The sequence below is a fragment of the Halichoerus grypus genome, chromosome 11 (assembly GCF_964656455.1).
Source record: "Halichoerus grypus chromosome 11, mHalGry1.hap1.1, whole genome shotgun sequence".
Classification (NCBI taxonomy): domain Eukaryota; kingdom Metazoa; phylum Chordata; class Mammalia; order Carnivora; family Phocidae; genus Halichoerus; species Halichoerus grypus.
In genome coordinates, this window is record NC_135722.1 from 97,221,306 (window position 1) to 97,241,446 (window position 20,141).

Genomic DNA, 20,141 nt, shown 5'->3' on the forward strand with positions numbered 1-20,141 from the left:
TCCCCCCAACGCCCGCCGGCTCTTTTCTCCCCCCCACCCAAAGCCAAAAGAAAGTTTGATCGTGTGCAGCAATAAACTTGACATGTTTATTAATTAAACTATCACTTAAATAAAAAAAAGTGCATAGAAAATAAACATGTTTAAAAACTCCTTTTTTTTTTACAACTATGTACACTTTTTACTTTTACATTCAGTCTTTCGTAGAGAGCTTTCAGCATTATTATTTTTTGAACTATTAAAGTATTTTCCTTCGTCCCTGTCACAGGGAGTTAACACTGATGGACTTTAGACACATTTTTTCCTTTTTTTTTTTTTTTTTCTCTTTTTCTCTAACCAGAAGCTTGGAAGAACACAAGGAAAAAAACCAAAAGATCTGTTATACATGATAAAGTTGTCAAGAAATGTCTTATTTCTAGAAAAGAAGCTTGTCATCTGTTGAGCTTTTGAAACAATTATTCAACTACCTGTATTTACTAAAGAGACTGTTAAAAGTTCAATAAAAGAAACACCACAAGTCTATTTTCTTGGTTGAAAGACAGAACTAGAGTACCTCGGAACAAGATACCAGGAAAGCACAGAACACAATTTTCCCCTAAATGCAGGTGGTAACCCCAACATTCATAACCGAAAATAGAGAAACAAGGAGTACTGGTACTGACTGGCAACATTCGTGGGCAGAAAAAATCTGGGGGACACCATTTCTGCGCTCCTCTCTGACCCTGGGAACGGACCGCGTCACCGTCCCTTTGTGGTTTGGGTCCCCCCCCAACTTCGGAGGATCCGAGGAGCGCCAGGCTGACGTTTTCCTGCCACGACTAGCAACTGTAACACAATCCTTATCTATAGTGTTAAGAGAATTAAAAGCCATGGACTGAACTAGGCTTTGTTACATGGTGCATTACTATATTAGTTCCTATATATATCATATTTATATTTATTTGAAAACCAAAACAAAAAAGTTGCAAGTTTTCAGAGTGTGAGACTTGACTGGTATTCATGATTCGGCACAAAACCATCTGCTCAATAACCTTGTATTGCTTTAAAATGAAGGAAATGAAACATAAAATTACACCCAGCCCTTTGCAATGACCCGCTTTTCCTTTAAAAAGAAAAAAAAAAAAAAAAAAAAAACCCAAAACAAAACAAAAAAACCAAAAACCCAAACCCAAACTTGATTTCTAGTTAAAAAAATCCCAAATCAAACTTAAAAGTTAACATGTGATAAGGTTTTGACCTTTAGTATTTTCAGATATTTGATTGAACGTCAGTCCTTTAGAAAGATACATTCATTAGAAGATTTTTTTTTGTTTTTTTTTTTTTCCTTAATGTTGTTGTTGTATATTTTCAATCAAGGGAGCTGCATGGTGCTCACTGCATTGGCCGGGGGTGCTGACAGAGGCAAGCGGGGTGGCGGACTGTATCCCGGCAAAGGAGTCTGGTTGAAAACTTCTATGGATTATAGCTGCCAGGGCTTCCCCCTTAGTTCTGGTGATTGGTCTAAAAACCGGAGGGGCTATGCTGGAGGCGTGGACGGTAACAGAGGGAGCCAAGGGACCAAGTTCCGGCCGTAGGGTCAGCGCCATGCAGCGTTCTGGCTACACAGATATCACTGGCCACCAGGAAATGCGGCCACAGATTCTAGCAGCAAAGCTCTCCGGGAGCTGGCTCGCTCCCGGAGAACTGACCAGGCTTGCAGCTGGGACTCCTTAGGGATTCGGGATGCCCCTTGGGGGATTCCTGGGAATGACCCACCACAGTTCCTCGGTCTGCACTTTTGTGCGGAGATTCCCTTGGTCACTTTCAAAACAAACTCAGGTGTTTTGGAGACAGGTATGCCGGTTTGTTTTTTTGCCTTTTTTCCCTCTTGTAGGGAAACCTTAGCTTATTCCCCAAGTTGCTGGCAGGTATGCTGAATTTTGGCAATGGACTCAAGGCTGAGCTAGAAGAGGAATTACTCATTTCTATGGTTGACAGTTGGGGAGTGAAAAGGCAAGGCAAACCATCTGCAGCTGGCAAGAGAAGGAGAGATGTGGGTCCCTCCCCTGGCCTCAGGGTTCGGGATTGGTAGAAAGAGAATGAGGAGGGGGCTCACAGTACAGCATGGCCTAGCAGGGCATTAACTAGGTCTATTTAGCTGAGTTTCCCCCACCCCCTGACTGGCCTTTGGGTCTTTCTCAAGGTGAATTTGTGACCCATCAGTGCATTAATCATTTCAGTAACAAATGCAGCTTAAGGTTTTTTTCTTAAAAAAAAAAAAAAAAAAAGGAATAAAAGGATTTACAAAAAAACCTCACACAGTGCAATAATCAAGGAAACCAGACACTAGTGGATCCCCTAGGGCCACTGTATCTTGTTCACGGGCAAAGGAGGAAGGGAGGCGAGGTCTGGGTAGAGTGTTTTTCCCCAGTCCCCTGCTGGCACTTCTCCATGATGACAAGGAAGTCTCTGCCATCCTGGCCACAGTGCTGGGCTCCCTGCATGACAGCGAAAACAGTGACAATGTTCCAGCAAAGCCACCAGACACAGTTCTTAAGGTCACGGAAGAATAGGAAGCCCAGGGTGGAAGGCACAGCAGAGCCATGAGTCCTGGGGCAGAGAGCGCAGGGCTGAGTCGTATTGCTTTGCTAGACTTCCAGAGGAATGGGCTTCTTGTGGGAGAAAAGGGCGCCCTGCCCTCTACTGGACTGCACTGCTCTGAAACCCAGTGGCCGACAGAGGCAGAGAAGAATCTGCGTTATCGTGAGTGGTCAGACTGTGCTTCAGTTTCAACGGGCTGCCCCACAGGAGGGCACGGGGGGGATCCATGGGTTCTTCGCAGGTATGAGGACTTGGTGGGCAGAGGGGAAGGGGACGAGGTGACCGATGAGGCAGATGGTGAGGAAAATGTCAGGCTGCCATTCAACTTGGTTGCTATCTCGGAAGTAGGGCAAGAGGAGGGAAATGGAGATTCCAGCTCTCGCCACTCCGAGCTAGTCCAGAAGGGAGAGAGAGTGTGGGGAAGGAGAGGGGACACTGTTGTGTCAGGATACTACCACTGCCTTTTGAGGAGCTTCGACACGGGAAGGAGGGGAGTGGCCCAATGGAGTAGGGTGACCTTCCTTGTCCATTTATTGTCAAAGAGCAAACCCAGGACACGTTTATGTCAACAGGGCACAAACAAGCTACACATTAAACAACAAAAGTACACCTTCCAGGGGGAAGTTGGGCAGGAAAAACCAGACTTTGTGTGTACAGCTGAATATTTTTCTCTAACTTCATCCTATGAAAATAAAAAATTATTAAAAACCGATCTTCTTTTAAATTAGGATAATACCGCGGTTTAAAAAATAGCCTTGTCATAAGTGCTTCTCCCTATGAAGTGCTTCTCATAGAAAAATATACAAAATATATTTACATTTATAAAACCTTAAATAGTAAACTGTAAACAGAACAGAGTAAAATCCAATGACTTAATTTAACAGGTTCAGGACACCGTCTTGGGGAAGGAGGAGAAGGAACATTTGATGCTGTTTTGACCACGTCCTAAGGAGTAATCAGGGCAGTAGTGTCATTTAATTTACTTAGCCTGTGGATTTTGCGCAGGTGGCAGAGGTCCCTCGATACAAGGTGGTCTAGTCCCCAAGTTTTGGGCCTTGAAATCTGATTAGTGTTCTGCCTTCAACTGGACACCGACCATTTAAAAATGAAGTCTTCCTATGTCTTAACAAGGGCGAAATAAAGTTACCATGTCCTAGGAATGGGGCCCGGGGGTCATCCTGGTTGTGATACTCTGGTTGTTGCATGATTCAGATCCTATTTAAATCGTTTTCCTCTTCTAAAAAATCATGCTACATATATTTCTTTAAAACTCTCCGTGGAGCTTTACGAAAACTCCTAATTCCGTCTGGTTATGACCAATGGCTCCTGTCCACTTCCCCACTGGGCGTGCTTCCAGCCTCAGGGGTTGTGTTGTAGGCGTACACGATGCCTGGCAGGGAGTGTCCTTGAGCAGGGAGTCACTCCCCTCTACCACCCAGAAAGAACGGGAAAGCAGTGGGATGAAACAGGGGGGAACGAAGAAGGTGGAGGGAGGTGGAGGAAGAATGAGAGGGACACTGCTCCTATTGTCGAGAAAGGTAATCGGCTGAGATAAGGCTCCTGGGGGTAACACTCCCACTTAAAGCCCACAGGCTCCATGTTTGGTGATTCATTGGCACAACCCCAAGACAGTCTTTTGACACCAAAGGTGCTAAGAATCCTGTCTCCCAACCAGAAGTGAACTCTCAAGTGGGAGGATAGTAGGGAAAACCACCAGACCTTCTCTGTTTGGTCAACAGACGGCTACAGGCTGGGCCCGGCTGGCAAACTATCAGGTATCCAACCAACTCTCTCTATCGGGGCCCCCGGCTGACCCCTCCCTTGGAGTGCTTGGGAAAGGGCCAAGGCGAGGATGGCAACTTCTCTCCGAGGAGACACTCAGGCCCCATCTCCCAACATAACTAACCCTCCACAGGCTCTTTCCAGGCAAGTCTGCTAGCGACCCCATTTCCCACTCTTTAACGGCATACAATCAGAGGGGCCCCAGTAGAAAGCCGGCCGCGGATCTTTTCTTCGAGACCTCATCTCTCTCTCCAGGACTAGGATCACATGTCTAATGTGAATAGAGGATGTAAGGGAGCCCAGCCATCACGGAGGCCCCTCAACTGTGCCCACTCAATCCTGGAACTCCTAGCTGCTGGCAAAGGCCTTCAGCATTGCTCTGGATGGGCCTGGGTCCTAGGACTCCGACACTGGGGGCGAGGAGCAGCTCTAGTTTAGGAACTTCCGGCATTTCTTGGCACCACAGTTGCAGGGTAGCTTGTTGCTGGCATCCTCGATGGGGAACTTATAGTCGTAGGTGAGCTCCTCCCCGCGGTAGATCTTGCGCATAGCAAAGATGACGATGTGCTTCTGCCCGTCGATGTTGATGACCCGAGAGTAGCAGTTAGGCTCACACGAGTGATTGATGAAGCGTGCAGCATTTCCGTGCATGGTGGCATCCACCACCTCCGAGTCATCAATTCGGAACATGTAGCAACCGATGCCCTACACGTGAAGGAGAGAGGGAGACCTTGTCACTTAGCCCAGCTCAGGCTGGAGAACATTTCCCAGCCCTTTTCTGATGTGGCCTACAACTGCTGACGAAAGTTTCTTCTAGTAAAATGTCCAGATTTCTCCCATCTTTCAAGATGCTTCCATAGCAAATTCCTACATTATAGCTACTAGGCTAGAGGTTTCTTAATGTCTCCACGGGAAAGAGAAACCTAAGACATCATGTCATTAGGTGCTTTTGATCCTGGGATCCACTCAGACAAACCTTTCAAAGAGTATCCTTGTACACTAATCCTTAGGGTGGATTCTGAGCTTCTCCTGGGCCCACCACAAATTTTAAAGATGTCAAAATATCAAAATAAAAAAAAAAAAAAGGAAAAGGGAAAAAAAAGTATGTTTGAATTAATAAAATATACTATTTCTTTTGGGATGTAAGGATCATATTTTTAGCTGATGGCTCCTTTCTCAAACAACACCAGAACTGGGACAGTGAAAGCGAGAGACTCACCTTGCTGTCATAATACTTCTCTCGCTTGTCAGTCTGGATGGAGCGGATGACATTGCCAGCATACTCAATCACCATCTCACCTGCGTCAATGTTTCTCTTACAGAAAAGACCCCGGCCGTGGATGGGAGACCTAGGACATGAAGATGGAAAAGAGAGCGGCCACCAATTTCGCAAATCAGGTTAACTGTGTGAATACATGAATAAATGAATAAAACCTGCTCTGTCAGTTCCCCAAGAAGGACAGACCCTTGGAAAGAAAAAAAAGAATCTGGACCCACTTGATTTGAGTATATTACTTATTCTAACAAATGGCCAAGAATGAAAGATTTCTCCATTCGGGAGCCCACCAGAGTAGCAGTATTTTAATGTTTACTATGTTAAATTCCTTGTTCAACGCAAGGAGGGGCAGGTTCCGTTAATAACAGCTAGAAAAACCTCACTTACTGAATGAGGGAGGTCACTCCAGCATTTGGTCTGCTTTAATTTTGGAAAACGATTAGTTCTCTGTAATTCTCTCTGCAATGTGAGCCGTACCTGTAGACACCAACTGCCTCCTTAGAAGTCTTTTTTAAGTGCCGGAAACGCATGGGCATTGGCAGATCCATACTAGTTGCCCTCCTACAGAGATAAGGCATATTATTAATGAATTCTCTCCAGGAAATAATCAGTTTTGAGTCTTGGATTGAAGGTTTCTAGAGAATATGACCACATTATTCCCTTTGTTCAATGCCAAGCATGATAACAAGTGTCTTGTAAAATGAGGCCTATAATATACCCAGTCCTTTCTGACCGCGGTAACTGTGGTGTAGTGGTATGTCCAAAGCGGACAGAGTTTACTCTGGTTAAAGGAAATAAAATATACATCTTACAGTTACCTGAATTTCTCCTCTCCTCTGCCCAACAGCTAGGGCTACTTTAATACAGACTACAGTTCAGTCTTAAATGTGACCCGGGAAATTCTGATCCAAGCAAAACCACACAGTGCCCTGAACAGCCAGAGTGGAGGGAAGCAAAGAGTGCTCCTGATGACCCCCTCCACTCCAGACTTACCGAGCTGACTTCAACTGTACCTCCTCCTCTTCCTCATCATTGGGGTTGTACTCAGGAGGCTGCCGGTGTTTGGAAGCCAGGAAGTTAAACATGTCAAATGCTGACTTCCTGGAGCCAAAAGATTAAAACACGCTTTAACAGAAATGCTTTGAACAGAAGCAGTGAAGGACAGCTTTGACACTGGAAATCTCAAAGGTGACGTGGGGAAAATGATTGTATCATCAGATAATAAAATTGGGACCCAAAGCTGCTTAGGAAAGAGAATGGAACTTGCCTCAGGTGAACTTCAGCCCTGGCTGAGCCATGAGGGTTCAGGGGGGGTTCGTTGGCTTCCTCTGGTTTGTGGAAACGGAATTTGTAATTCCTACAGTGCTTGGCACCAGAGAGCTGCTCAATCAGGAACACGACTGCATCGTGAAGAATCCCCAGCATCCTCAAACCGTTAACACCTGTGGACAGAAGGCACCAGGGAAGCGAGGGTGCAGCCAACAGGAAAGTGCCTGGTACTAAAGAAAGGCCTGAGCGAGAGAAGAACTCTGCCAGAGGCTGCTCACGATGAACGACATTGAACACTAGCCAAGAATTAGCATTAGCGAACCATTAAGATGACAGAGATGCAGGTCTATCAATACGGAAAATGTTCATGGTAGATTGAAAGAAAAAAAAAAAACACGTCACCAAACTATTTTCTATGTTCTGTATGTACACAGATAGGCTATACGTATTATTTCATTTCATGGTCACAATGCCCACATGAGGCAGGAATTACCAGCTTCATTTTCAGGTCAGTCAACCTAGGCTCAGAGAATTTGAATACCACACCCAAGGTCACAGAGCTGGTGTGACAAGGTTTGAAGCTTGGGCTATGGAGCTCCAACCATGATCGCGTTTTCGTTTATAGGTTGATGGGGTATCTGGGCTCTGTAACTTCATACTCACATGGGTACCTCACTAAAATTTAAAAGAATGATTAGTAATAACCCCCTAACACAGAACTCTCTTGTGCATTGTTATACTGAATGTCTGGAATAATACACTCGATAGATGCTTTGTTTTACTCAGTCTCGTGCCATTAATAAGCATTTGTGATTTCTTTTTATTTTATAAAAATAAATGCATGTAAGTTGCTGGCATAGATGCGGAAAGGCTCTCTGAAATGACTGGTTTCTTTCACTAAAGGGATGGGGCATCCCAACAACCGCCACCCCGCTCTGACACGAGAAATAGCAATGTTCGGGGCGCCTGGCTGGTTCAGTCGGTACAGCATGTGATTCTTTTTTAATTTTCATTTTTTTTTAAAAAGATTTAATTTATTTATTTGAGAGAGAGCATGAGCAAGGGGGAAAGGGAAGAGGCTGAGGGAGAGGCAGGCTCCCCACTGAGCAGGGAGCCCAATGCGGGGCTCGATCCCAGGACCCTGAGATCATGACCTGAGCCGAAAGCAGACGCTTCACTGACTGAGCCACCCAGGCACCCGTCAGGTTCATTTTTTAAAAAAATTTTTATTTGAGTATAGGTGACACAACAAGTTCATTATTTAATTAATCCTCACCACAAATTTTTGAGGTCACATTTATATTCCTTTTTAAATTTTTTTTTTTTTTTAAAGATTTTATTTATTTGCGAAAGAGAGAATGAGAGACAGAGAGCATGAGAGGGAGGAGGGTCAGAGGGAGAAGCAGACTCCCTGCCGAGCAGGGAGCCCGATGCGGGACTCGATCCCAGGACTCCAGGATCATGACCTGAGCCGAAGGCAGTCGCTTAACCAACTGAGCCACCCAGGCGCCCCTATATTCCTTTTTAGATAAGGAGACTGAGACTCAGAGAAGTCAATTAGCTTGCACTCAATGTAATATTGATCACAAAGGGGCAGAAATGTAGTTTGTACTGTTTTTTTCTGCCTCCAGAGCTCATGGTTTCTTACCACCATTCCATGTGGCAGTAAAGGACATGGATAAATCAAAGGAATTTCTGTCCCGTTGGCAAAAACAAGGGGGGGGGGGGACGGCTACTCAGTGTGAGGCCGAGAACACAGAGTTTAGGACACGGGCTTACTCCAGGGGCAGGATTTTACACATATTATCAATAATCAGTTCAAAGTGACTACTGGGAGAGGCCATGTACAACTATCCTTTCTTGGGGTGCCTGAATGGCTCAGTTGGTTAAGCGTCCAACTCTTGATGTCGGCTCAGGTCATGATCTCAGGGTCGTGGTATCGAGCCCCACATCCGGCTCCATTCTCAGCGTGAAGTCCTCTTGAGATTCTCTCTCCCTCTCCCTCTCCCCCTCCCTTCTCTTGTGTGCTCTCTCTGTCACATAAATAAATAAAATATTTTTTAAAAAACAGGGACGCCTGGGTGGCTCAGTCCGTTAAGCATCTGCCTTTGGCTCAGGTCATGATCCCAGGGTCCCGGGATCGAGCCCCGCATCGGGCTCTCTGCTCAGTGGGGAGTCTGCTTCTCCCCCTGCTTGAACTCTTTCTCTCTGTCAAATAAATAAATACAATCTTAAAAAAAAAAAAAACCAAAAACTAAATTATACTTTCTTGCCTCCTAAATATTTCCTTCACCAATCAGAAAAAAAAAAAAGATACTATCCAAAGTTAAAAGGCAGCCCACAGAATGGGGAAAAACATTTGCAAATCATCTCTCTGATTAATATCCAGAATATATAGAGAGAACGCCTAAAACTCAACCATAACAACAACAAAGCCTGATTAAGAAACAGGCAAAGGCCTTAATAGACATTTTTCCAAAAACGATCTACGAATGACCAGTGAGCACATGGAAAGATGCTCAATGTCATGAATCATTAGGGAAAGGTAAATTAAAACTATAATGAGATACCGTCTCATACCCATTTGGAGGGCTTCTATCAAAAAAGCAGGGGATGTGGAGAAATTGGAACCCTAGGGCACTGCTAGTGGGATGTAAAATGGTACAGCCACTGTGGAAAACAGTATGGCAATTCCTCAAAAAATTAAAGATGGAATTACTATTTAAAAAAAAAAAAGGAATTCCTGCATGATCGAGCAATTCCCCTTCTGGGTACCTGCCCCCCAGAAATGGAAAGTAGGGTCTTGAAGAGATATCTGTGCACTCACACTCACACAGGAGAATTATTCACAATAGCTAAAATGTGGAAGCAACCCAAGTACCCACTGATGGGTCGATCAATAAGCAAACTGTGGCATATAAAAACAATGGGATACTATTCAGCCTTAAAAAGGAAGGACATTTTGCAATATGCTACAACATGGATGAACCTCGAAGACATTATGCTCAGTGAGATGAGCCAGTCCCACTTACATAATTCCACTTACATGAGGTACTGAAAGTGATCAGAATAGTAAAGACAGAAAGAATAACGGTGGTTGCCAGGGTCTGGAGAGAATGGGGAATTTCAGTTTTACAAGAGAAAAAATGAGTTATGGGATGGATGGATGGTTGCTCAGCAATGTGAATGCATTTAACACCCCTGAACTGTACACTTAAAAATGGTTAGGATGGTAAATTTTATGTTATATACATTTTACCTCAATAAAGAAATTCATCTGCTTAGAAAAAAAAGAAAAGAATAAAGTCCCAATGCAATATTACAGCAGATAGGAAGCCTGAAAGCATTATGCTAAAGAATCCAGTCACAGAAGGCCATACATCGTATGAGTCCATATAAATCCCTGGAGACAGAAAGTTGTTTAATGGTGGCCAGGCACTGGGGCTGAGGAATGACTGCTAATGAGTATGGGGTTTCCTGGAGGGATGATGAAAATGTTCTGGAATTATACAATAGTGATGGTTGCACAACTCTGTCAGTAGACTAAAAACCACTGAACTGTACGTTTTAAATGGGTTAACTGTATAAGAATTACATCTCAACGAAGTTGTGAAAAATTATTTTAAAAAAAGGTTGATGCTTTTGTAGAATCAACTCTATAGCTTTAGACCAGAATACTCTGAGACGGGAGTACAATCACCCCTTGTGGTCGTTACCTGCAAACGAGAGCTGCTTGAGGCGGGCATTTGACCGGGCTTCCTGGACTTTATCTGTCAGCGACTTCCAGGCATCTGTGAGGAAATAAAATATTCCATCAATTATCTCTAACACCAGTGGCAAGCAAAAGCATTGAGCTTAGAATCCTTACAGGGTGAAAACACCCTGCTAAAATGGCTTTTTGTTGTTTTCTTAGTTTCGATGAGTTCCGTGCATAAGAAAGCGGCCGAGAAGGTGCATTATCCAACAGTTAGACAGGAGGCTCACGCCTTCTGAAAATGACCCCTGAATCCCCAAAGCATTCACATCCTTTGATGGTAGTCTGGGTCCCAAACCTGAATGCTGGATATCACTTCTACGCCCTATGCCTCTAAACAAAACAATACTAGCGTTAACGATTTAACCCAGACTACGGGGAGACCTTAAACCTCTGTTCTGTAAAACTAAGGGGGTGTGACTAGAAAACCTCTACAATCCCTTCCAGCTCCAACTTAAGATTCTAGGATCTCCTACTGTCTGTTGGGCTCATTACCACCACTTCACACTCAGTGTGTTGTACGTGGAACTCATACACTCAACGTAGTCTTTCTGTTCTCCTTATGTATCTTTTCTTTTTTACGTATCTTTTCTTTTTTCAGTGATCCAGGCCTGAATCTTCAGAGTCACAATGGACTCCTCTCTCTACTCTCCATATTCAAGCAGTCCTGAAGAGTGTCTGTTCTTTCCTGCTGGGAACGGGCTTTATGACCTGACATCTCCGCTGTAGCGATGCCCTCATTAGTGAGCTCTTGCCACCTCATGTCTCCAATTTAGTCCACCTTAAAGGGAGCTACCCCGGTAAGCTTCTTGAAATTCTGCTTTTATTCCATGTCCCCAGATTTTCAAAGGCCTCATGGTTTGGCACTGAAGGCCCTTCCAAAACCAGTGCCCAATCCACCTTCGCAGTTTTCTCTCTCACTAGTACCTGACTGGGATTTCAACATCCTCTCCCACCTGAGGGCACTCTAAACCCACCATGTACAATCCTAACTTTGCTGATGTCCCTTTTTAGAAAGCCTTTCTCATTCCTCTTTTCCTAACCCAAATTCTATCATCTCCTTTAAGGGACTCTTCTATTCTACCATTCTTCCTGGGTTCGACAACCCTAACTCAGCCCCAGGGATCTTTCCTTCAAACTCCTTTATTATTCACTGCCTAGATAACATTCACTAGTCCTTCAGTAGCTAATGAACACCTCTATGCTTGGGATACAAAGAGGAGCGAGAAAATAAAATGCCAGCCTTTCTAGGAAGTTCCCTGTTGAGTAAGACGTAAAAAAGTAAACAGACTTTATAAAAACAAAATTTAAGCTATAAGAAAAGCATTTAAGATTCTAAAAGGAGCAGAAAGGAGGGGACGGGAGTGCTTATCTGCCTCAGAAGGTCAGGGAAGACTTTCCAGGCTGAACCCTGAAGGACAAGGTAGAGTTCACCAGATAAGCCAGGGTAAAAGAACATTCTGGGCAGAGGGAAGAATTGGGTGAAGGCACAGGGGTGAGAGAGAATGGCATCTGAGGTACACAAGGAAGTGGTAGAAAACACGACCGGAGAGAGAAGACGTCTCACGTGCTCTGCTACGTTATGGACTATTACTCCAATAACACCAACTTCTTAAGGACGAGTTAGACGGATAATGGTGTCAAGTATCTTCCGCAACACCAAGCACACGAACTGCCCACATCAACAGTACTAACACAAGTCAGTGTGGAGCTGGCTGAGACAGAGCTTGCACTGGTGAGCCAACCACATTTTTTTTTTTTTTAAAGTAATCTCTACACTGAACGTGGGGCTTGAGCTCATGACCCTGAGACCCAGAGTCAGAAGCGCCACCCGACTGAGCCAGCCGGGGGCCTCATTTAATCCACTCACCTTCAATACTTTCTGCACAGATCTGGAAGCCATCATCACTTGAAATTTCAAAAACAAGTCCTTTCTTGGGCTTTTTCTCAGCAATGCTTTCTTTCCTCTTCTGTTCTTGCTGGAGCCAAAGCATCAGTGGAGAGCTGAAATTACTTTCTTCTTCTTCCACTGTTTTAGGTTCTACGAGGGAGAAAATAGATAGGGGCCAAACTGAGCACTGATACATTATCTTCAAGCCTACCAACATTCCACAGTTGGTATGATTACTCCCATTTACAGATAACAAAACCAAGACTCAAAGATGTGGAGCAACTTGCCCTGGGTCATAGCTGGAAAGTGACTAAAACTAGGTTTTTTTGTTTTGTTTTACCTGAAGTCATGCTGTCTCTGTGGTAGTTTCTGGTATGAGAATTTGATAGTTTTTCAATAAGCAATTGCCCTCAATAAGGTCAAAGCTAAAAAATAATAATGATTAATATGAATGAAGCACTATACACGAGGCACTCTTCTAGGAACTTCCTGTAGATTAATTCAGATAAACCTCACAATGACCCAGGGAGGTGTTATTATTATGTACACTTCAAAGGTGAGAAACCTGAGACAGAGAGATGGTAAGTAACTAGCCCAAGTTCACATAATTAGTAAGTGGTAAGCTGAGATTTCAACCCATTTGGCTCCAGAGTCTGCCACCACCTTGCTCTGCATTCTGACAGAAAGAGGTGCCTCTGTCCTCTTGAGGAATGAGCCAACCAACAGAATGTGATTACAGCCCAAATGTTATGCCTGAGCATTTTCTCTATCTTCCTCTCTTCTGGGAAGTTCCTTCGATGGAAATGGGCAAACCTTATATCCAGATCTCTCTAATCTTGAAGTGGCCAGTTCTTAATGATCAAATTCAGTAGTACAGATGGAAAGTGCTATGGAGATACATCTGTGGTTGTGACCAGATACATGGTTTTTCTTCAGTGACAACTAAGGGATGGGGTCAGGTAACCACTAGCTATGAAGACCACACTGTTGTTAAAGCAAGTAGAGCAGAACAATGGACAGATGTCCCGGACTCTATAGTGGAAGGGCACCGGACCAGGGAATAGATGCCCTGGTTAGTCTACACCTTTGGCCAATCACTTAACTTCTTCGGAGCTTAAACTTTTTAATTTAGAAAATTTGTAGATAATGCAGGCAATTTTTATAGTACTTTTGACTTCGAAGTTCTAATTCTAACCTGTTACCCACCCACATACCTGTACTTTCTTGCTCATTTGCTGGATTTTGTGTTGCCTGAATCTCAGGAAGAACTTGCCTAAATGAGAAGAAAACCCAGTGTGAGACGTAACAACAGCTACTCTTCAAAGATAAAAACTGTCCACGCCGGCCATACCACTGTATCAATTACATAAACTACTAGAAATGGACCATGGGGTGTCTTGTACATAACCTGTTGGATAAACACCACCACACTACTGTATGGTACGTAACATAAAACTCTCTTTTACGAGATTCTTTCCTAAATATTGACATTAAGTTTGGGCTTTTGGAGTTTGTAGATTATGTCCTTGAAATTTTTCTCATACCCTCGGTATTAGAAAAAAATGAAAGGACACTTGTTAGAAGCAGTTCTGGAGTTACTTAAGTAAATTAACTGATTTAACTAAAAACAAAAGCAAGCTGCAGGAGCCAGTAAACCACAACCAATTTTCATTTTTGAAAATTAAATATATCTTGGCAACAACCCAAATGCATATCAATAAGGGGCTGTTTAAATAAGTAAAAAAAAAAAAATCCAAGTACAGAACAGTAATGATAGCATTATTCATTTTATGTAAAAAAGGTATATATATATTCATATACACACTGTGTGTATCTGTATTTGTATAGAAACGTGTACATGGATGGAAACACATTATTAGTGATGGTTATTACTAGGGAACAGAAGGGAGGAGGGTAGGCAGGACGAACATGGAACCACTTATCTATTATTTAAGTAATTATGCATTAAAAAAATTGTAAGTATGTATTACTTCCATAAAAAAAAAAAAACTTTGGTACCAAGAACAATACAAATGAGGAAGAATTATTTTTTAAATGAGGTGGACAAAACGGAGGGCTTAACCTTAGACAAACGATCTTCGTATTTACCCTGTGGGCTGCCCACACTCCTTTGACTGTTCCACATTAGCTGTGTCCTGCTGCTCAGCCTCTGCTCCTGGAGTCCTGGAACAGAATCATTGGATCTTTTCAAGAAAAACCACCAGTAAATAGGTACTGAATGTGGAGGTCAGTCTAAAGAAATGACTCTTATCAGGATCTGATAAAATTTACGAGCTGGGAAAACTACTCTGTGCCTCTAACAAGTTAGCTAGCGGTTACCTTGAAGGCGTCCTGACTAAGAGAAGGCACGAGGAGCCTTCTGCAACACTAGGAATGTTCTATATCTTGATCAGAATGGTGGCTACATGGGTGCACACATATGTAAAATTTCACCTGTGTACTCAATGCATGTTACACCCCATGCTTTCAAAAAGGACTTCATGAGGATCTATAACAGGTGGCTTTGCCCACCAGACAGGAATAATCATCATCCCTCAGTAGCCTAAGACTCAGCAAAAAAATCCCAAAACAACAACAACAAAACCCAAAAGCAACAAACCCAAGAGCAAACAGCAGCATTGTTTTAAATTAGAGCAAAGGGGGGCCTGGGTGGCTCAGTCGGTTAAGAGTCCGACTCTTGATTTCGGCTCAGGTTATGATCAAGGGTTCTGAGATTGAGCACCGCATTGGGCTCCGCTCTGGGCATGGAGCCTGCTTGGGATTCTCTCTCTCCCTCTGCCCGTCCCCACCCTCCATAAAAAACAACAAAACCCCCCCACAACCCCTCCCGCCAAAAAAACCCCAAAGACAGGGGCGCCTGGGTGGCTCAGTTGTTAAGCATCTGCCTTCGGCTCAGGTCATGATCCCAGGGTCCTGGGATCGAGCCCCATATCGGGCTCCCTGCTCAGCGGGAAGCCTGCTTCTCTCTCTCTCACTCCCCCTGCTTGTGTTCCCTCTCTCACTGTGTCTCTTTCTGTCAAATAAATAAATAAAATCTTTAAAAAAAAAAACCAAAGACAAAGCGTAATTAGAGATGTGGTTCTATCCAAGAGACAAACTGCCCACGGATGGCACTAAATTTTGCTCTATAAATCACCACTGTGAGGGAAAAAAAAAAAAAAGTCAAAACCCAGAACAGCCCCGAGTAATGCAACGTGGAGAGAAGAGTGTCCTTCCCAGGAAAACTGCCACTTCAACAGCCTCTCACCCGAGCAAAAACAATCCCACCTACCCAGAGTAGCTAATATTTCGATCTCTCACCCTGTGACTGAGGTCAGGGATGTCGTGCTGGCTTCTTGGTCTGGAATGTGTGCTTCAGAAGAACTGGTCCGCAAATGGGAAACTTTGTGCTTCTTGCCATTCCCTTTGTCCAAAGGCAGCTGAAACCGTTTGATTTTTGGTTTGGGTTTAGTGGGAGCCGGCACCGCGGGGCTTGCTGAGGGCTGTCCAGAGGATGGAGAGCCCCCGGGAGAGGCCGGGCTGGCTTGCATAGCTGAGGATAAAGCCTTATTCTGCTCTAGCCCCATGCTATTAGGAGCATCTCCTGTCTGGGTGAAGTTGGATCCCTGGGTCCCTGCAGCAGAATCAAGTTCGCGCTGGGACGGGAGAATCCCAGTTTTGCTGGCAAGGAGCTGGTTCACGCGCTGAAGCTGATAGTGTTCTTCCGCTTCCCCAGAAGGAGAGGCGGCTGCGACGCCCGCAGTCTGAGCAGAGGGGAGCACGCAGATGCTAGACGCCGCTGCCCCCAGTTGTGGAAACATTCCCGCGCTGGGCGGTAGAGCCACGGGCTGGTCCTGCATCCCCAGGCTCTGCTGGCTAGCTTTGATTAAAAGGTTGCTGATTGAGCCAATATCCGGGGCACTGAGCAACCTGGGGTTGGTTAACGCAACATGTCCCGGAACGGACGTGCTACTTGCAGGGGCGGTTGTGGTCTGCATGGACACAACATTCAAGACGGAGGCACCGGACGCCAGGCCGGACCCAGGCCCCGCGGTGAGGTGGCCAGTATCCTGGCTTACGGTGGACGCGCCCGCCGCCGCGGACGCTGTGCCGCCCACACTCTGGGGTAACAGGGGTGCCTGTTCAAAATACATGATGCCAGATTTAGACCTTTTTATGATGTTGGGGACAGTTCGGTGAGATGACGTATTAAGTGACCCCAGATCTAACAGATTGGGATGGTTTGGCAGCTGGGAGGGTGTGAAGTTAATCAGGGTCATGTTAGAGACCACATCGGAAGGGGCAATGGTTGAAGGGGTGCTAGAGGGAGCGAGTTTTTTATTCTTTCGGGTCTGTAGACGAGATATGGGTCTTTTCTTGAGTGCAGAGGGTGGAGTGGCTACTGTGGTACTGAGGTCTGTCCTCTGGCTGGCTTCTGAAACCAAAAGTTGGGGATCTGGAGGAGGCTGAACCCCAATAAGTAGGCCTGAAGGAGGACTGCTGATGTTAGGTGGGAAACTACTTTGAGCAGCTGCAGGGAAGGAATGTAAGTGCTGGTGATGAGGCATGGGGAGCAATCCTTTGCTAGCAGGAGGGAACAGAGATGGAGACGTTGGCAAGCTTGGATTTAGTCCCGTGGCTAGGGTGAGACCACTTCCCATGGGCCCCAATACTGAAGTATTTGTCTCCATCACATTGGGTGTAGAACTAACAGAAGAGGTCAATTGGATTTTTTGGGTCACTCCATTTGGAAGAGTTTGGAGAACATAAAGTGGCTGCATGTTCTGGTTAACCACAATGAGTTTCTCAGTGGCTGGTTTCAGGTGGGGTGGAGTGGTCTGGACAGCTGCATTAGAAATCTGAGATGGGCCAGGACTCTCAGTAGAATTGGGCACATATTTCTGGTTCTGGATAGGAACAGTAGGGGAAACAGGTACCTGCAGGCCGGGGGTGCTACTGTTTCTAGTTAAATCCTGATTGTTGCCATGCCCTTGCTCCACCGAACCACAAGGAGGGCTGGAGATGTGGTCTGCGTCCATGTGTCCTTGAATAAAATGATCTGGAGTCATGTGGCCTTCGGGGGTGGGATCCACTCCTGGACTCAGCAGTGCCGAGTCGCCTTCAGAGGAGGCCACAGACTTCTCGGTGATGGTCACTCTCTTCTCTCCTGAGTCAGAGATTACAGCCAGTCGACTGGCATTCTGGCTAGGGACGGTGGGACTCCGCGTGGTCAGGACAGACAGGTCGGACGGCAGCTCCAGAGGCAGCTCAAACTGCTCCTCTGCCGAGATAGAGGAGGAGACGCTACTGTCCACGGGTTCCGCCGTCGGCAACTGCTGAGAAAAGACCTCGAAAAGACCCATGTCCTTTTCCCGATTACTGTCGAGACCCAAACCTTCACCCAGATTCAGGAGTTCCGACGAAGAGGACTCTGGGCTCTCGCCCAAAGCCTGCATGGAAGGAGTATTCTTCAGTACAAAGTCCATAATGTCCGAGGGCAGGATATTCCCACAGTCGTCACTGTTGTTGTTATCCGAGTCCGACTTGAGGAGCTCGGTATTGTAGGTGTCCAGGAGGTTCTTGTCCGACGGGGTGCTCGTGTGGACCCGGCGGCTGGACTCCAATGAGCTGAGCTGCGCCTCCAAGGAGTCCTGTCCCTGTGTTTTCACTCTGCTTACGGAGTGGCAGTTATCCATCTTTGGCTCGTTTTTGTGGCCAACGGAACTCTTAATGACATGTTCTTTCTCCCCGGCATCTTCGGGTCGCTCGATCTTCAAGTTCTCCGTTCCGTTTTCTTTCCCGTTTCTTTTTGGAATCTGGCTGCTCTTCCTCGTGGTGGCGGTGACGCTAGTATCGCTCTCCGTGCCATCATCGACACCATCCAGCTGTGAGATTTTGGGAAGGTCACACTGCTCCTCCTCCCGAAATAAATTATGGGATGCCAGCCGCTCGTCTCCACCTGAGGAAATCACTGTTCTGGTGAAATTATAATAGTATAGGTCATCTTCATCTGAGGTGCTCAGGTCGTCGGCCCCATCCACCTGTCCTTCAGCTGATCTCTTGCCCCGTTTCTTGCCTGTGGAGCTGCTGTAGAATGGAATGTCTTCTTCACCGTAGGATCTCACTCCATAGAGCGGGGTGAGCCCGAAGAACATGTTCGAGCGCGCCCGGGCACTGCGACGGGGATATCTCCTCTTGAAAGAGCCATCCTCCTGAGGTTTGGGACCATCTGGAAGCATCAGGTTTCTGTCCTGTACCGGAAGATTCTGATAGTTGTTACTCTGAGGATCCTGGGATGAGGTATCATTGGGGCTTGGCTGGGCCACTGGACCATCTCCTGGACTTTCGGAGGCTGCAACTGGTTCTGTGGGAGGAGATGCGGACTCTATTTGCAAAGGGGAAACGGGGCTACCTTCCTTCAGGGTATTCTTGGACTGGCCCTCACTTTCCATTTTGAGAGGTGTCAGTGTTACTTTGACCGTGCGTTTCCGGGGTGTCTGTAATTCCTTGGCAGACCCTTCTACTTGCATGGATGGAGCTTTGGGGACTCCCGGAATAGAGAGGACTTTGTCTCCAATCTTATCAGAAGAAACATTATTACACGGTCGTTGCCCCATAAACTCAGGAGTCAAAACCTCGTCCACAAACTCCGGCTTTAGGTTTCCTTCCTCACCAGTTGACACCTGACCAGGTTCCAAAAAAGATTTACTGGAATGTTTTTCTTTGAAAGTTTCTTTACAAGACTTTTTCCCTTTCTGTCTCCGGTCTCTGGAACTAGATCCCACGTGTTCATTGATGATGGATGATCTATTGCTCACTCCAGATAGCTTCAAGGTTCTGACTCCCACGTCTTCATCGGGAGGGGGGTTTACCGATTGGTTAGAATCTGTGTGTTGGTCCCGATCATTCCTCTGCCCTCTCAGATGGAGTGGGGGGAAGGAGAGGGCCTCTTTAGAAGAAAACGGCCCTGAAGAGAGTTCAGCGAAAGTGCCGATCTTGCTAGCATTTAATTCTCCAGGTGTTGTGTTATGAACCTGAGCAGCCAGTTTGGGAATGCCAGGATAAGCCACGGTATGTGCAGACCCCTCCGAACTCTTGGAACTTGGCACTTTGGTCTTCTCTCCCTTCAAAGAGGAGCCCTTGGATGCCAAGTCTGAAGCACTGGAATGCTTCATTTCGGAAGAGGAAGACCCATCCAAGTGGCTGGTTTTAGTGCCCATAGTAACCACTGTCCTTTGCAAATTTGAAGAGGTGGAAGTGTTTTGCCCTAAATTAGTATTTGAATTCAGTGGTCCTAAGACATGATCAACTGCTTTGGCACTTGACTCAAGATCTGTGGCAGTCCCGATGGTAGAGACTGAGGAAACACTATTCCTGGAGTAAGTACCCCCAGTTCTCATTGGAGACATGATCCGGAGTTTAGACCGCTGGGGTGACAAGGAAGAAGTGCTGTGACGCCGGGAGCCAATGCTTCGGAGTCCAGAGGAGAGTAAAGGGTCACCCACCGTGACTATTTCATGAGTGGTTGGGGTAGGACTTCCTGAACAAGAGAGAAAAAGTAATAAAGTCTATTACAGAGAGAACGAATGTGT

At 45.6% G+C, this 20,141-nt stretch overlaps 1 protein-coding gene across 4 annotated transcripts in view; it reads right to left on the bottom strand.

The window, feature by feature from the left end:
* Nucleotides 1-64: 64 nt before the first annotated feature.
* The window catches only part of KMT2A (lysine methyltransferase 2A), a 77,487-nt gene continuing 57,410 nt past the window's right edge, over nt 65-20,141 (bottom strand). For all 4 annotated transcript variants that reach the window (XM_078058913.1, XM_078058911.1, XM_078058910.1 and 1 more), the window contains 10 exons: nt 15,871-20,089; nt 14,659-14,733; nt 13,764-13,822; nt 12,529-12,699; nt 10,621-10,695; nt 6,899-7,077; nt 6,629-6,732; nt 6,113-6,196; nt 5,579-5,708; nt 65-5,064 (listed from right to left, as the gene is read on the bottom strand). In XM_078058913.1, coding sequence (XP_077915039.1) covers nt 4,789-5,064; nt 5,579-5,708; nt 6,113-6,196; nt 6,629-6,732; nt 6,899-7,077; nt 10,621-10,695; nt 12,529-12,699; nt 13,764-13,822; nt 14,659-14,733; nt 15,871-20,089 — 5,372 coding nt within the window. In that variant the 3' untranslated portion in view covers nt 65-4,788. The remainder of the gene's footprint in view (nt 5,065-5,578; nt 5,709-6,112; nt 6,197-6,628; nt 6,733-6,898; nt 7,078-10,620; nt 10,696-12,528; nt 12,700-13,763; nt 13,823-14,658; nt 14,734-15,870; nt 20,090-20,141) is intronic.